Genomic DNA, 16,925 nt, shown 5'->3' on the forward strand with positions numbered 1-16,925 from the left:
TTTCTGCACTTTTAGAGATTTCATACAAGTAACTATTTAGGTGAGTTTCAAAGCACAAAACATCGTCAAAACTCGATTTCCTGAACAAAGTTGTTTTTCTTTTTTAGGATATGCGGCTTCAGTGACGTAACTGAGATAACTTGTTTAATTTCTAAGTTTTCTTTCTCTCTGAAAGGTAACATATTTGACAACAAGTGCCGACATAAAGGAAACAGTTGATCCATACGGAATCACATTTGCTCCAACCCAGTTTACCTTCAACAAAGCTATCGTGAAAATAATGAACCATTTTAAATGGAAAAGAGCTGCACTCGTATATGACTTTTTGGATAACGGAGGCCTTTTTGTTAAGGTGTGGTTCGCCGTTGTGGTTACTTAAAATAGGCGTTGATGAAACCGAAACAAATTAAATACACTAAATAAAGAAATACGGTAAGTCCAACCTTATATTTCCTTGACCCTCCTGAGCTCTGAGGTACTGATTTATATGTTTAAGAGAACATATGGTTCCAAATTTCAAATTGTCTCTTTTTGCTCAAGAATGGCCCCTATTAAGACAAGAAACGCAGCGTATTACTTTCCCTCTAATATGCTTTTATTTCAAGAAAAACCAACTTTTTGCTTTAACCCTATGAAATTGATGGATCGGGTCATAACAGGTCGAAATTGAGCACTTTCGCTCGCTTTGCGCGGCTTCAAAGATATTACGTCTAAGGAAATCAGTCTAAGCAATGTTTGCTCTTCCACCGACTCTTCCTCTTCTATAAAATGTAACTTTTGTAGGAAAAAACGTAAGAAACATAGTGATCTCTCCAGTGACAAAAAAATGTTAGTGAAAATAACCGTTTTTTCGCCATTTTTCTGAATTCCATCAAACTACGTATGTATCTTTTCGAAGGAATGACCTGTAAAATGACGTAAAATCTACCTTGAGCAAATGTTTCCTCGCCACGTAGGAAACTCTTCCAAGGAACACATGAAAGAAATAAAATCACGCATTTTGTTGATTGGGTGACCAAAAACCTAAGGAGCATTCTGCCTTGGAATTAACTTCGGATCGAAAAAGATAACTTATTCAGAGTTAAATTACATGAGTATACTTGCTTCTCTATATTACATAGTCGACTTTGCAGAGGTTCTCCCATCGTTCTTTAGAGCACGAATACGCACTAGTACGAGTAACTTTGCTGATCTCTCTGGAGTGGTGTCTGTCGTGTCCTCACACCAGGCTAGTCAGTTGATGAATCGCCGGCGCGAATATGCCCCTGACTCCCCTCTCACATGAGGCATTTGAAACAGGGCATTGTTTACCATCATCTAACCAGCGTGGAGCAAACAGCGTGACGGTTGCTCCCTGGCACACGAAATCTGTGCCGCGGATGCCGATCGCTTGGAAAAGCTGCATTTCTCGAAAGTTTTGTGGCGGTTAGCGCTTGGATTTTGAATGGATCTTCCATTGAATGACACAAGAAGAAGCATCAACCTTTTAGTTTATTTGGTGTTTAATTTAGAAGCCGGGCGATTCTAATTTCTGGGTGAAAATCAGCTTCGCACTGGAGCGGTCGAAAATGAGCTTTCCACCCTTGTCTCCTTCTTATACAGTAAAGTAATACTCACAGCAAAATCTACCAAATTGCTCAAATTCGCCATTTAGAACCACAGAAACGACAATACACAGCAAGTAAGGTAGGTTTACACCTATTGTGAGCCTTAACATAGACATTCCTTGATATAAGTTTACGATATTACGAATATTCAATAAGCGGGGCGCTTATTTGAAGCTGGGCGCTAATTCGAGCATTTACGGTATCAGTGATGGAATTTAATGGTCAAATTTTAATTTAGTTAAAGTTCGTGTGCTTAAGTTAAGGGGGATTAAACACTGATGATATATAGTTCCACTCCACTTTCAACATGATAGAATTTATTGGTCAAATTTTAGTTAGAGTTCGTGTGCTTCAGTTGAGGTGGACCAAACACTGATGATATATAGTTCCACTCCACTTTCAACATGATGGAATTTATTGGTCATATTTTAATTTTGTTAGAGTTCGTGTGCTTAAGTTAAGGTGGATTAAACACTGATGATATATAGTTCCCCTCCGCGTTCAAGAGGTTAAAAAGTAACGTTTGATTCCACTAAAACATTTCCACTTTCCCTTTTTTGATTCGCGCAACTGCAGACTTTTATGCAATAACTGAAATAATAATGCGCATTTCCAAGCAATATTGGTTTGTTGTAAGTTTGGGCTACAGAAAAAAATACCTAGGCTACCTTCACGCTAAATGAATCTGAGAAGTTTACGATGGCTGGCATTCGCTTTCTTTCGTTTCTTTTTTTTTTTTATTACTATTTTTCTATCAGGTTCCTTGGGGCGTAGCTGAAGGGGTGTCCTGGGGTGCCTTTGACACCTCCCCCCTTTGTTGTGAGCAGGTTTCTTTATAAGATATCACGGAAGGAATATTAGCTTATTAATTCAAACTGAGATAGCATGAAAATTATGCACGCTATCCCACTAAGTATACATTTACGGGTGGGACGTTTGTTTCCAATGAAATGTCACCTCTAGCCAAAGTCAAAGAGCGCAGGTTGTTGGCAGACGTTATAGAGGCTGCTCAGGTTTAAGATCTTTATTTTCTTCCCATTCTCACGTTTAACACTTTTATTCATGAGAGGTTAAGGCTGTGGGTGTTATGTTTGGAGCTATTTCGAGGTTAGGGAAAATTAATTATTCGCTAATTTTTTCACGACCTAGAAGGAACAGAAAGTTCACGAGTCCCTACTTCGTCGGTCGATTACATTTCAGAAGCACACGTTAACTAATTGTTAGATCTGGTTTTTTACTTTTTTCCTTAATTACTCGTCCAGTTCAAAATTCGTGTGAAATGTGAAAAATTATCGTCCGTGATGCAAACATTTCTCGTTAGACCTTTTGCTTCAGGTCACTGCAATAATGAGCGGAGATTAGTTACAATTACTTCTTTTTGCATTACAATAGACTCTGGCCATTTGGATTTTCTAACCTCGACGAGCCTCTTAGCCGTGCGTGCTTGCAATTAGCAGCTTCTTGTCTTGAGATCAAAGGTAATAGTCCCGATACTTCTATAAGATTGGATCCTGCTTATTAGATGGTCGTCAAATTACAGGTTCAAATCGTTAAAGAGCGCGAACACTTAAGTCTACGTAAAAGAAATTGGGTTTTATTACGACGAGTTATATTCGGTTGGTGTTCAAGCTGGACGCGTCTTTTATTTGTGAAGATTTACAAATCTCATGGTCGATTTCTTTAGACGAAGAGCTGTGCTACTGAAAAAGGTTGGGAGCAAAAATTAAAGGTAGGTCAGTATTTTCGTGAATTTCTTATAGACAGCTGATTCAAAAGGATGATAATAGCAAAAGATAGTTTACTCCGCATACAACGCTTACAGCCATCTGCCAACACGTAGATTTCATTCTTACAAGGATTTTAAATTTCAAAGAGAAAAAATTTGGATTTATTTGGATTTGCTGTTACGTAGAACTTAGTTTTTTTTTAGAAATTTCTGGCAATATCAGCACAAAACAGTTGTTCGAAACAAAAAAAAGGATCGCTATGTACAATCATTGGCCAAGCTCCACAGAATTATTTTATTTTTCAGTATACCAACAAACCTTCCTTCCGTTTTCGTCCATATCGCAACTTTAAAAGGTCGACACGCAGGAGAAAACCTAATTTTTAGCAAGATTTCTCTTCTTGACAAAAAAAAAACAAAAACAAAACAGAAAAAAAGAAAAAGAAAAGGAAAACAACAAATGTAAAAGATGTAGATGAGAAACTAAACTGAGGAAATTTGAAATAGCCTAGAATTTCAGCCGATTCCACCTAGAGCTGCCAAAATTGAAAAGGACTTGGATATCAACAAACCTGTTGTTAGAATTTATGTTTATATTAGTAGTATAAGATATCTCCGCATGCAACCTTTGAGATAACTAAGAACTACCGCCAGGGATTTCATTTCATTCCAGGTGCCTCTTTGCAGGTCAGATGGAATAAGGGAATCTTTAATTAAACTGTAACCTGTCTGTTGTCTATATAGCTATCTAATCCTTTGAAAGTCTAAAAAATAAATAAAATGGGTTCGATGACGTTTTTTGTCTCTAAAATTCGGAAAAAATAGAAAATTTGTTGCTGTACGCTGTTAACATTGTTGTTTACTATTGTTCTAAAATGTTCAAGCTCGCATTTTCTGTCTCAAACTCGTAGAAGTGACGGTGAACGAAAAAATGACAATTTCTATATTGTTGATTCTGATGGTCGTCGCACCAATAGAAGCCGCTGACAACAAGACCGAGCTTTCAATCGCGGTACTAAACAGATCTGCATATAAAGACAAGGGAAGTAACTTTGGGATGCAGCTTGCAATTGACTTGGCCAAAAACACCTCCGGATTTAAAGATTTCTACGACAAATATGAAGTGAAGATCACTACTTCTTCAACATATGTAAGTCAACTCGCACTAATTTTTCAGCTTCAGTAAAACTGACTAATTTGAAATTTTACTCGAGGTGAAACAGTCGATGAATCTTTGTAATTAAATGTTTTACACCTGATACCAGTTCCCTAAGAAGCCTGGAGATTTTTCATCCTGCCAGTAAGTACTGCTCTCTCATCTCATGTCACTTCAAAATTCGCACCTTCATGCAATTCAATTTGATAAAATCAAGCTTAAGCTTTCTTCCGACCTGATTTGGTTTTCGCATAGTTCTTCCTGTCTCTCACTGGTTGTTGACTAACTCGTTCATTCGTGTTCTCCGGTCCGTTGTGCGGCGTTGAGCGAAACAGAAGGGGGAGAGAAAGATCGCATCACGCGCCCAGCACTTTTCTCTCAGTGTAAAATGGTCAGTACGTAACCAAAATTGGAGATCACTGAAAAGATTTACACAGAGCTTGGCAGCTATCTCTTCGATGATCTCTGCCCAGATTACGCAGACTTGGAATTTTTCGTTGATGTTTAGGAAGCATACATGTAATTGGCGCATTCCTCATAAGATTATCTCAAGCCTGGTTGTTTGTATGTTTTCCGACAGGGAAGTGAGGGCATTGCTATAGTTACCACCACCTATCTTTTCGGATTTGAGAATAGTAGGCACCCATTACTCCTACTTGGACCTCACACAGCATCGGAGACTTCTGCGGTATTGGACGTGGTTAGAGTTTTCGGAAAATTAATGGTATGAAATGGTGAAATCATGTTCTTAACAAAGTGATCTGTGACTTGTTATCATCGCTTACATCGGCCTCTGTTTGTTGATTTGATGATGTTTTGAGCGTTATCCCTCCGTCAGAGTGAAGGATTCGTTAACAGGGCAAACAATGGAGAAACATTTGACCTTCTTAATTGCCTCCTTATCTTAAGCTAACTTTATTTGTGGATTTGTCTTAGAAAGAATTGTGTTTCCGTTTCTTGTTCACCATTTGAAGCTATAGTTCAAAGCAAATATAACACTGAAAAGCTAAATGGCGCTTAAGGTAAGTCAAGTTCGAAATGATGTCAGGCGAAATGGAAACTGTTTATCAAATTAGTGTCACAGTGCTATCGAGTGTTGCAGCATGAAGTTCTGTTTCTATAAGCTTGGTGACAAGATTAGTTGGCCTATATGATTAATTCTTTGGTTGGATAATGAACTTTTGGTTAGCAGGGTGTAGATAGGAATTCTTGGTTGACTCAAGGCTGTCGTTGCTATTTTAATTTTTAGCTGATGTTTTCGTATATCATTTAGTTTCTTGGGTCGATTTGGCAGTTGTTTCGATCGTATTTTGGTTGGCTTATTGCTTCTTGGTTTCTTGGTGTGCTGATCTCTTGTTTGATTAAAGGTGTTTTAGATGGTCAGTTGGTTAGATTAGTTTCTTCGTTGGAGCTCAGTTCGGTGGATAAAATGTTTGGTGTGTTTGACAAGGATTGGTTGGTAGATATTTCACTTACTTAGCTGGTTTTGGAGTGGTTTGGTCTGTAACTGTAACTTTATTGGCTGTTTGTTTGAGTATAGGTCATCGTGTTTGTTTGTTAGATGATCTGTTTGTTTGATGGAAGCTTGGCCGTTTTTTTTCTAGGGACGGGAGGTCGTTTGAGTTTGGCAACTTTGGCCGATCATTTGTTGAATTAATTGATTGGTTAATTGATGATAAGTAGCAGGCAAGCTGATTTTTTGTTTTGTTTTGTTTTTTTTTTTCGGTGGGTGGACTGACAAGGCTAGTTTGTTTCTTGGTTGGTTGATAGAATGGTCGATAGGTGTCTTGATGACCTGGTTGAATTTTTTTTCGGTGGGAGGGCTTCCTTGCTTGCTTCATTGCTTTTGTCTGTCGGCTTGGTAGTAAAGCTGTGTTTAGTTGGTGGCTCAGTGGTTGATTAGTGGACTAGTTTGCTTATCTAAAAGATTTTTTCTATTGGCCTGGAAGCGAGGCATTTTGATTGTTGATACAGTTGACTGGGTGGTTACTGTAGTAGGCCGATTCTCAGCTCAGGCGGCAGACTTATTGCTTTGCTAGTTCCTTTTTCGTTGGTAAGCTTCAGGCTCATATTTTCGCTAGCTGTTGGTTAATTGATAGCTCATGAATCTTTCTTTCCTCGCCGACGGGATGTTATTTGATTTTTAGGTTTCATATTTGACAACAACGTCTAAAGTGAGGGAACTCGAAGATCCCTTCGGTTTAACCTTCGCACCAACTGCTTTCATCTATAATAAAGCGTACAAGGGAATTATGAAGCATTTCAGTTGGAAGAGAGCCGCGGTGTTGTACGATTTCATAGATGAAGGAGGTTTCTATGTGGATGTAAGCTACAATTCCATGACTTGTACATAGAAGTGATAGCCTCCACGTTTTGCTGAAATAGGCACCTATATTTGTTCGCGGGCATTATTTGTTACGAGGAGCGAACAGTCTTCTAAGAGCGAAGCTCGAAGGAAGCTGTGAGTATCAAGGAACATGATGTCCGCGGAGAAATTCGCGCCAAATTGAGGCCATTATTTTCATTATTTTTCAAGTACTTTCGGATGGCGGGGAAAAATGTTTAGCAACAGCTTACCCTTTACTGCGAGAGTCGTCAATTTTTCAGGGTTGCCTGGCGGGATTTATGAACGAACAAACATGTCTCTCGTTTTGTAACATTCACAAAGTGCATTATTATCTCTAGTTAAACTTTAAAGGAAGACTTATCGTAGAGGACGTAAAGTTTCCTTAAATATTCCCCCAGTTTTAGCTGGGGCGTATTCGGTCAAGTGAAACGTTTAGACCAATCGTGCGCGAGCAAAAGGACTCGGTGGACCGTAACTAAAGCTAGTTATGGGTTTCTCCGAGAGGAATAATTCTTGGCTCTCTTTTTTCCCTTTAATCCAAAGAAAATTTTGCCAAACTCTTGAAAATGCTAAAGTCTTAATGATACTGGTACTAAACTCAACCCCATTCATTGCTAGCAACTAGAAATATCATAAAGATATACTTATCAAGCTCAGTTAAGGTTTCCATTTCAAAAGAAGCCAAGAAGAGCTGGAATTGCACTAAATGAGTATATGATCCATTTAAGCGCAACTACTTGGAAACGTACACCTCTCTATTTTAAAAGCTGCTTATAATTCATTGCATTGAATCTCAGGTGGTGAACAGACTTGCAAGCCAAGCTGACTTCAATATAATTGTATCGGAAGCTGCAATTAATACATATCATACAGCATTTCTCACAGAAATTCAGGCGTATATCAGGAAAAAGCTTCTGAAACTGAAGGTAATCGCTATCATTTATCGGAATCTCAACGCACTCCAAAATTCATCGCTAAAATTTCTATAACGAATGCTTAACATTACGTGTATTAATTTGCTTACAAAGGAATTGGACGCGAAGATTGTCTTTGGAATGTTCAGCAGTTTAGCAGCATCTCTAGTGTTTTGTGAGGTACGTAAGGCTAGGGAAAGTACGAACTTTTGGACTGTTTGTTGTATCTATAAGCGTCTATACTAAAAATATTTCCCATGTTACCGAAGAAACAAAGATTTTTAAAGATAGCATTAAGTTCAGCTGAACAGTTCTGGAATGTTTTCTCTTACTACAAGTATATTTTTTTTCCAACGTGACATATATGCCGCTTTTGCGTTCCCGTTTTTGACTCTTTTTCACAGACCAATAGCAAGAGCCTCGGATAGCTGTAGCCTAGGCTCACAAGTTTTTAAAACTGCTCAGCTACAGTCATCACAGCAAATATGTTGCCTTCACTTCAAAAGGTAACCCCTGAATCATATGCGTTTCAGTAGCGCTCAGCTTTTATATTAGAAGGCAGAACTAAAGAAACTTTGAAGCTGCTTAGGCACTATCCAACAGTAGAAATTATGCATCCATTTGGATCTCAGAAAGTGAGATTTAGAACATTTCACGAAAAAAAGAGACAATTTGATACATTTTCCTTTAGTTATAGACCCTTTATTCTTTAAGGAACCATAAGATTACAAAAGAGTTTTCTTGCTGTATCGCTAAGCTCTTCTTAATTATTCTCAGTACTATTTCAATAGACAGAATAACGGTAAAAGTTATTCAAAACATAACGTGAACAATTTTTCGATCTCTGAAATATTAAAGTCATACAATATGACGTTTACATTTCTGTTTCAAATTTGCTTCACATCGTGTGTTCGCAATCCGCCAATACCTAATTTTCGAGAAAGGGTATAGTCTCCTCTAATTAGAGGAATTGTTGCAACAGTGACGGAAAATCCTCCACCCCTACCCTATTACTTAGCTTTTTAAGGAAAATCCTCTACCCCTACACCCTATTACTTAACTTTTTAAGTAAAATCCTCCACCCCTACCCTAATACTTAACTTTTTAAGGAAAATTCTCCACCCCTACACCCTATTACTTAACTTATAAGGGAAAATCCTCCACCCCTGCACCCTATTACTTAACTTTTTAAGGAAAATCCTCCACCCCTACACCCTATTACTTAACTTTGTAAGGAAAACTCTCCACCCCTACCCTATTACTTAACTTTTTAAGGAAAACTCTCCACCCCTACACCCTATTACTTAACTTTTTAAGGAAAATCCTCCACCCCTACACCTTATTACTTAACTTTTTAACGAAAATCATCCACCCCTACCCATTACTTGACTTTTAAACGAAAATCATCTACCCCTACCCTATTACTTAACTTTTTAAGGAAAATCCTCCACCCTTACCCTATTACTTAACTTTTTAAGGAAAATCCTCCACCCCTACCCTATTACTCAACTTTTTAAGGAAAATCCTCCACCCCTACCCTATTATTTAACTTTTTAAGGAAAATCCTCCACCCCTACCCTATTACTTAACTTTTTAAGGAAAATCCTTATTCGTGTGTTCGCAATCCACCAATACCTAATTTCCGAGAAAGGGTATAGTCTCCTTCAATTAGAGGAATTTTTGCGACAGTGACGGAAAATCCTTCACCCCTATCCTATTACTTAACTTTTTAAGGCAAGTCCTCCACCCCTACATCCTATTACTTAACTTTTTAAGGAAAATCCTCCACCTCTACACCCTATTACATAACTTTTTAAGGAAATTCTCCACCCCTACACCCTATTACTCAACTTTTTAAGGAAAATCCTCCACCCCTGCACCCTATTACTTAACTTTTTAATAAAAATCCTCCACCCCTACACCCTATTACTTAACTTTGTAAGGAAAACTCTCCACCCCTACCCTATTACTTAACTTTTTAAGGAAAATTTTCAACCCCTACACCCTATTACTTAACTTTTTAAGGAAAATCCTCCACCCCTACACCCTATTACTTAACTTTTTAAGGAAAATTCTCCACCCGTACACCCTATTACTTATTTTTTTAAGGAAAATCCTCCACCCCTACACTCTATTACTTAACTTTTTAAGGAAAATCGTCCACCCCTACACCCTATTTAAGGAAGCTTCCATTTTGAATCATCTTCTTCGATCATAGTTATTCAAGATGAAGATGATTGGACCGGAGTTTGTTTGGATTTTACACCCCCATGCAGGAACTATTGACAGTTGGGTCGCGTTGGTTAGTTTAGAGAAGAGAAAAAATCAGAACGTTACGGGCCTTTGTACCAGAAAAGAATACGAGCAGGCAGCAGATAGAATCTTTATTTTTGATGGAATGTTTAATCGTAAAGATGAAAACACAGCTACTGCTTCCGGTCTGGTATGATTGATTAAATAATTTAGCTAAGGATGCAATTAAGCGTAGAGGATAAATCCCCGAAATAAGACTCCCTCCGTTATGAATATAAACAATATTTCTTCAATATATTTACGATATTACATCTCTTTCTAAACACTTCGCTACGGCTACTTCTTTGATTGCAAGTACCTTTTTTAATATCAATTTCAAGAAAACCGGAAACTTTAAATGTTTTTACTTGCATGTAAAAAATACTTTGGATATACCTATTTCAATAAATCAAATATAAGTTTTAGACAGAGAAAAATATCGTGCATCGATATGACCGGGAACTGAAATGGTTTGCAATCTGTGTATTCATTTATGCATTTCTCGTATAAGATGCACGCTGATTTCCGAAATTGAATGGTTATATCTGCCTTGGAGAGCGGTGGAATCTCTATAATCTCCACGAAAAACTTTCTAAGGAATGAACACCTCGTGCTATTCAAAGCAGGTGTTAACCTACCTAAACTCTCGAAGACGAATATGAAAAGAGCCCAAACTACATTTCTTGAATCATTTGAAAAAACATTTGAAACAAATCATTTCTGTCTACATTCCTGAATCATTTGAAACAACATTTTAACAAACACTCGCACAAATTTCAAAGTAAATGAAAATTTAGCCTTACTCGACCTTGCCACTTACTTCGATAGCACTATCGATAGATAGTTCTACGGAGAAGTAAATCTTTTTCCTTTTTCCTTGTTTAACTTTATATTGCAACTATAGACTCTGAAGCAAGCCCTCAGCTACCCATCTGTGCAAAGCCTGAGTGACTTGGGAAGGAAAGAAACAGCAGCAGCCTTTGACACTATGTGGGCTATCATGCTTGCCTTGAAGGAAACTAGTGGATCACTGCCAGGTGATATGAAACTGGAAGACGGGGTAAACAATACCCGGCCAAGGGACATTTCCTTAGCTATAGCGGCAAAACTACGCAATGTCAGCTTCGAAGGACTCTCGGTAATTTACCCTAGTTGTACAACATAAAGTTCAAATTTGACTGAGAAAGAAATAGTAAAATCTCACATATTCTTTGAAGCTGGACAAATTCGCCCTGCTCCTTATCTCTAAGATAGATACTATCTTACATGTATTTTGAAAATTCGAAGAGCTGAGTTATTTAATAATTTTTAAAGTGATCGTCCTTGCTATGCGCTTCGGGCTTGTAATCAATAATTAACTTGATCTCTAGCAAGTGCGGGAGGAGGGTGAAAAAGATCTCTGACTGAAGACGGACGAGATAGACACTCACAGATGCTAACTATTACTAGTTTGAGCAGTCTGGCATGGCCTAGATGATACCACACATGTGCAATTATTTGGGGTGGCTATATGACTTTACCTCCATCCTAGAGTCAGCACTGCACTGAAAAGGACCACGAGGACGGTTGTCTCGGTCGGTCAAGGCCATTACAAAAAAATTGTTTTTTACCCTGTTGCAAAGTTTTTATTACGTAATCGTAACACAACACCTTGTGCAATTATTAATTAATTATTATAATTAATTATAATAAATTATTAATTAATTAATAATTAATTAATTAGTTAATTAATTAATTATTATAATTAATTATTATAATTAATTATTATAATTAATTATTTTAATTAATTATTATTATTATAATTAATTATTAATTAACACAACACATGTGCAATTATTTGGGGTGGCTATATGACTTTACCTCCATCCTAGAGTCAGCACTGCACTGATGAGGACCACAAGGACGGTTGTTTCGGTCGGTCAAGGCCATTACAAAACAATTATTTTTTACCCTGTTGCGAAGTTTTTATTACGTAATCGTAGCACAACACCTTGTTAAAAAAATGCAGCTGTTTGTACTTTTGTAACTCCATTCCTTTATGTACCATTTGTCTCTGCAGGGTCCAGTATCATTTAACGAGAATGAAGAACGAGAAGGAATACTGATTGTCAAGCAGTATCAAGGTTGGTATGCTTTTGGTTTGATTATACATACTTCACACTAAAATAACGCTCTTTTTAAAATTCTCATTCACATATTAAACTGTACGGTTTGAACAGATGGCGGAAAGACGCTGACACCGATTGGTGAGCATAACACAAAGGAAGACAAATTTGTGCTTTATGAAGGAGCCAGTAAAACGTTATGGAAAGGTAAAGGATTAATAATAACCTTTAGTCCGTTTGGTAACTTCTACTGAAACTCGCCACCATGTCTGTATTTATACTGTTCAAGGTACTTTGGTAATATCAACTAAGTTGAAATTGTAAATTGGCCACCGTAAAGAGTTAAAAAGATGACGTTTCGAACGTTAGCCTGACGAAGGGCTAAGGCCCTTGAGGAAGGCCCTGACGAAGGCCCTTTTCATTCATTTATACTGTTCAATATTGCTATGAGTTTTGAACGAAAAGAGATGGTATATCAATAAGGTCCCGTTTCAAGATACCTTGCTCTGGCGTTCAGTACCCTAATGCCCTGGAATAATTATGATTCACCCTCGTATAGAAAGTTCAGTTTCTATATTTCTTAGATTTCGCCCTATTTTTCTGCCATGAAATTTGTGTCGTAGCCTAATTATAATGCACTTCACAGTGGAAACTTTGGGTGGCCTGTCACCTCTTGGTTATTTTATTTCTCTCGATCACTTCGTTTTAAACGGCTTAAAGAGAAGACATTTTGAAACACAAAACAAAAATTGATCGTCTTATCGCAATAGGGCCACCTGAAAATCTCGCAAAGCATGCCTACTTTATTTTAGAGACTACGTGGTAAGTAAACCACGGAAAAATGTGGGAGAAAGTTCTTTTCAAACAAGGTCCTAGTGCTTAAATTTAGAGTTCAGATTTGAGCCCTTTCCCAAGAACCAGGCATGGGAAATCTTAGTCTCAAGGTCGCCCAAGTTATTTGCCAGACAGAAAAAAACCGACCTACAAACGAGCTAAAGTAAATTAAAGACTGTTCACTTTCCTTGCTTAAAATTGTAAGATAAAACCTTAGAATTGGAAAGAAAATATACGTTTGCAAATAAAAATGTGGCTTGACTGAGCTTATTAGCGTGAGAGGCAAAGAGGTTTTATTAGATTTTTTTATTTCAGTTCTGCTATGATGCTTGCCTATTGAACATGAAATGACCTACCTTTTTTTATTTCTCTAGATAATCAAGTACCAAAGGACCACACTGACAGACAGTTGATGTACATGTTGATTCCGGAGTCACTTCTTGTAACTTTGTGGCTGTTTGCAGCTATTGGCATCGTTTTTTCATTGGGTTTCCTGCTTTTCAACATCAAGAACAGAAACAGAAGGTTAGATCCATTAAGTTCATACTTTGGAGAAGATACATACTCCACAAATGAACCGAAATGATGGGATGAAAGTATGAAACTTAGTGGCAGCTTCTGCTGACGATGAAAGACCTGGATTAGCCTGTGTGACCTCGACGTTAGGTCTAAAAAAAAATTGAACTTGTTCACTCAAAAACGAGACCAATAAGTTTAATGCCCGTAAAAGAATATTATTAAATTTCTCTTACGTCATACCAACAGACAATAGATTTTATGTGCTCCTGTCTTTACGAGTGCAGCTCAGGACAATGCATAATAAAAAAAAAAATATTGGATTCGGTTTTCGCATCAGAGCGATAATTATCAAGGGCTTAGTTTGTGTTATCCGCCTCGCAACCTTCGGCGTCGGCAGATAACACAAACTTCGGCCTTGATAATTATCGCTATCATACGAAAACCAAATCCAATAATTGTTAATTAAACATGCTTGAGTTATGTCTCACATTGTAGGACTTAATTCATAACCCCTTCCTTGAGTTTATAGATGCTTCACAGTAGATTGAATTTACTCTCCCTACTCTTGCCTTCTCGTAACAACCAACCCAAATTACCTAAGAAACAGAATCCGATGAATAGTACTGACTGGTTTATTTCAGAATGATCAAAATGTCTTCCCCAAACCTGAATAATATAATTGTTCTGGGATGCATACTGTGTTACTTCTCAGTGTTCTTATTTGGACTGGATGCGAGGTTCCTGAGTTTGGAGGAATACTCTAAAAACTGTAATGTAAGAAAAAGTTACTCTTGCTCTTTCACTTTAGTAAAAGAAACTTTAACGCATACGAATATAACATCTATGTGCAAGGGGCAGCCATTCTTATCGAGCTTTAAAAGGATTTAAAAGCTGACTGCATGGATGAAAGCCTATGTACATTTCGAGATGGGGGAAAGTTTCGTTGGAGTGAGATCTTTTAGTTGCGATATTTACAAACCTTTTTAACTCAAAAGCTCCCTGAAATATATTTTCCTTTTAATCTTCATCTTTGTTCATTTCATTTATCACATCTTGTACGTCATAAGAAGAAATATGCAACAGCACCTCCAGAGGAAGTTGTTGAAATGCTGTCCGTCAAATTACCCTCTGCGGACAAAAACAGCTCTTACCTCTTAGAAAAAGAAAATAATGGACAAAGGATATTCTTATCTGATGTAGGGTGAAACAAATTTTGTTTCAGGTTAAAGGTAGATATCCAACCCGTTAGAAGTCCATGCATTTCAAATATATTTTGACCCGAAAAAAACTAGCTAATTTGCGATTTTCAACGATTCATTGCCTGTAACTTGTTGTCTGAGGATAAAAAAAAAAGAAATAAATAAACAGAGATAGTTTCGTATGTAGAGGGAGGGAATCTCTCTGCCTTGTGCCAGTGAGCTATTAATCGTCAGAAAGGTCCTTATATTATTTTATCAATTGCCTCGTCATGTCTACAGGCTCGAACTGCAGTACTGTCCATTGGATATTCATTATCATTTGGAGCCATTTTCAGCAAAACCTGGCGAGTTCACAAAATATTCACCGCAGGTCTTCGCCTGAAGAAAATGGTGAGAAATTCAGAAATAGAACTACCTGTAATTTTCCTTTTTGCTTACAGGAACTTGTTTGGTTGCAGGCAATCAAGGATATTCATTTACTTCTGATCGTGGTGAGCTTGGTGGCAATCGATGTGGTTTTCTTTTCTGTCTGGGTTGGAAAAGATCCTTTCTTGGCTGAAATACTAACATTTGAAGATCAGGTGGGTTATTTTTTTAGATATTTTGGGAAGTTGATAATCAAGATTCGTAACACTAGCCAGGTAGACCAAAATTTTTTAAAGTGCATGACCCCATGATACCACTTCGTCTTCGAATGATGCGGTACTGGTTGATATTACTGGTTTTAAAATGTAGTGGAAAGCAACCACACGAAATAACACCTTTAATCCAGGTTGAATGCGTAAATTAATAGTCTAACAGATTAGTATCGAGTGAGTGAGTGAACTTTAGTTCCTTAATTAAACTTCATACTATACAACGAGGTAAAAATAAAAAAAGCAAAAGAAAGTGATCAACTCTTTTTCGGCAATGAGCACTTAGATTTAGTCAGCATTTTTTTTTTACCACCAAACAGATTCGAAAAGCTCCCGATCAGGATGTGTTTATCATTCCCGCGTTGTATCGATGTAGCTGCAGATACAAGACGTACTTCTTGGTGATATTGTTTGCTTACAAAGGATTGCAACTGTTCTTTGGCCTTTTTCTTGCCTGGGAGACACGTAAAGTTAACATTCCTGCCTTGAACGACTCCAAGTACATCGGAATGTCAGTTTACAACGTTTTCGTGTTGTCCATAATTTGTTTCATTGTCATGTTGGCGTTTGACGAACCCATGTATTATAAAGCCCCCTACGCTATTTTGGCTCTGTGCCTGATAGTGGCTACTAAAGATTTTTGCACGTTTAAAACAGACTTCTGCTTCTTTTATTCCGATCACGTCCAAATAAACGGTTACAACAACAGAGAGAGAAAACAGAATACACTATTATATATATGCTAATTCCTAAAAAAGAAATTTTGAATAACAAAAGAAAAGACACACCTGGACCAATCATAGATCAAATTAACTATTCCTGTGAAATATTTCAAATTTAAAATAACAACGGCAAACATAATATGCATAATAACAACACTCCCACTTTTGACGTTGCTTATTTGACAGTCTTCATGCCAAGCTTAGTAACAAGTTTCTCAAAGCGATGCTTAGGCAAAGGTTTCGTAAGGATGTCAGCAACCATCTCGTCCGTGCCAATGTATTTCAAGGTGATCGCTCCGTCTTGTACTCTTTCGCGAACGAAGTGGTAACGTATATCGATGTGTTTTGTCCTGGCATGGCCCACGGGATTTTTAGTCATCGAAATAGCCCCTTGGTTGTCTTCATATATTTCATTTGGTCCCTCTGGGGGTTCTCCCATGTCTGCCAATAATCTTCGAAGCCAGATTGCTTCCTGAGTTGCCGTACTGAGTGCTACATACTCTGCTTCTGCTGTCGACAATGCGACGGTAGCCTGCTTTTTGCTTAGCCAACTTACTGCCCCACACGCCAGTGAGAACACGTTTCCTGAGGTAGAATGACGGTCATCCATATCACCCGCCCAATCTGCATCTGAGTAACCAATCAAATTTCCATCAGCAGATTTCTTGTAACTCAATCCAAGATATGCAGTTGCTTTCAGATATCTGAGGACTCGCTTTGTTGCTGTTAAATGAGTTTGTGTCGGATTGGCACAGAACTTCGACACAACTCCCACTGCTTGGGCGATGTCTGGACGAGTTGCGATCGCAGCATAAAGTAGACTTCCTACAATCGATTGATACGAGGTCACATCAACTGGTCTGCTAAAA

At 37.7% G+C, this 16,925-nt stretch overlaps 1 protein-coding gene across 4 annotated transcripts; it reads left to right on the forward strand.

Moving 5' to 3' along the window:
* The first annotated feature begins 395 nt into the window (after window positions 1–395).
* LOC111338537 (gamma-aminobutyric acid type B receptor subunit 2) lies at window positions 396–16,080 on the forward strand. Of its 4 annotated transcripts, XM_088754001.1 has the most exons (17): window positions 403–2,714; window positions 3,000–3,085; window positions 3,292–3,336; window positions 4,245–4,483; window positions 5,070–5,213; window positions 6,637–6,813; window positions 7,634–7,762; window positions 7,865–7,930; window positions 9,969–10,193; window positions 10,947–11,180; window positions 12,102–12,165; window positions 12,262–12,354; window positions 13,356–13,506; window positions 14,142–14,274; window positions 14,979–15,089; window positions 15,158–15,280; window positions 15,655–16,080. In XM_088754001.1, the coding sequence occupies exons 4-17, from the start codon at window positions 4,265–4,267 to the stop codon at window positions 16,078–16,080; spliced, it is 2,295 nt and encodes a 764-aa protein (XP_088610127.1). In that variant the 5' UTR covers window positions 403–2,714; window positions 3,000–3,085; window positions 3,292–3,336; window positions 4,245–4,264. The 4 variants fall into 4 exon arrangements, with proteins under 4 accessions (XP_088610129.1, XP_088610127.1, XP_088610130.1 ...); XM_088754004.1 differs by having other exon boundaries at window positions 403–3,085; window positions 9,969–10,052; XM_088754002.1 differs by lacking the exon at window positions 3,000–3,085.
* Window positions 16,081–16,925: the final 845 nt, after the last annotated feature.

The sequence above is a fragment of the Stylophora pistillata genome, chromosome 3 (assembly GCF_964205215.1).
Source record: "Stylophora pistillata chromosome 3, jaStyPist1.2, whole genome shotgun sequence".
NCBI lineage: Eukaryota > Metazoa > Cnidaria > Anthozoa > Scleractinia > Pocilloporidae > Stylophora > Stylophora pistillata.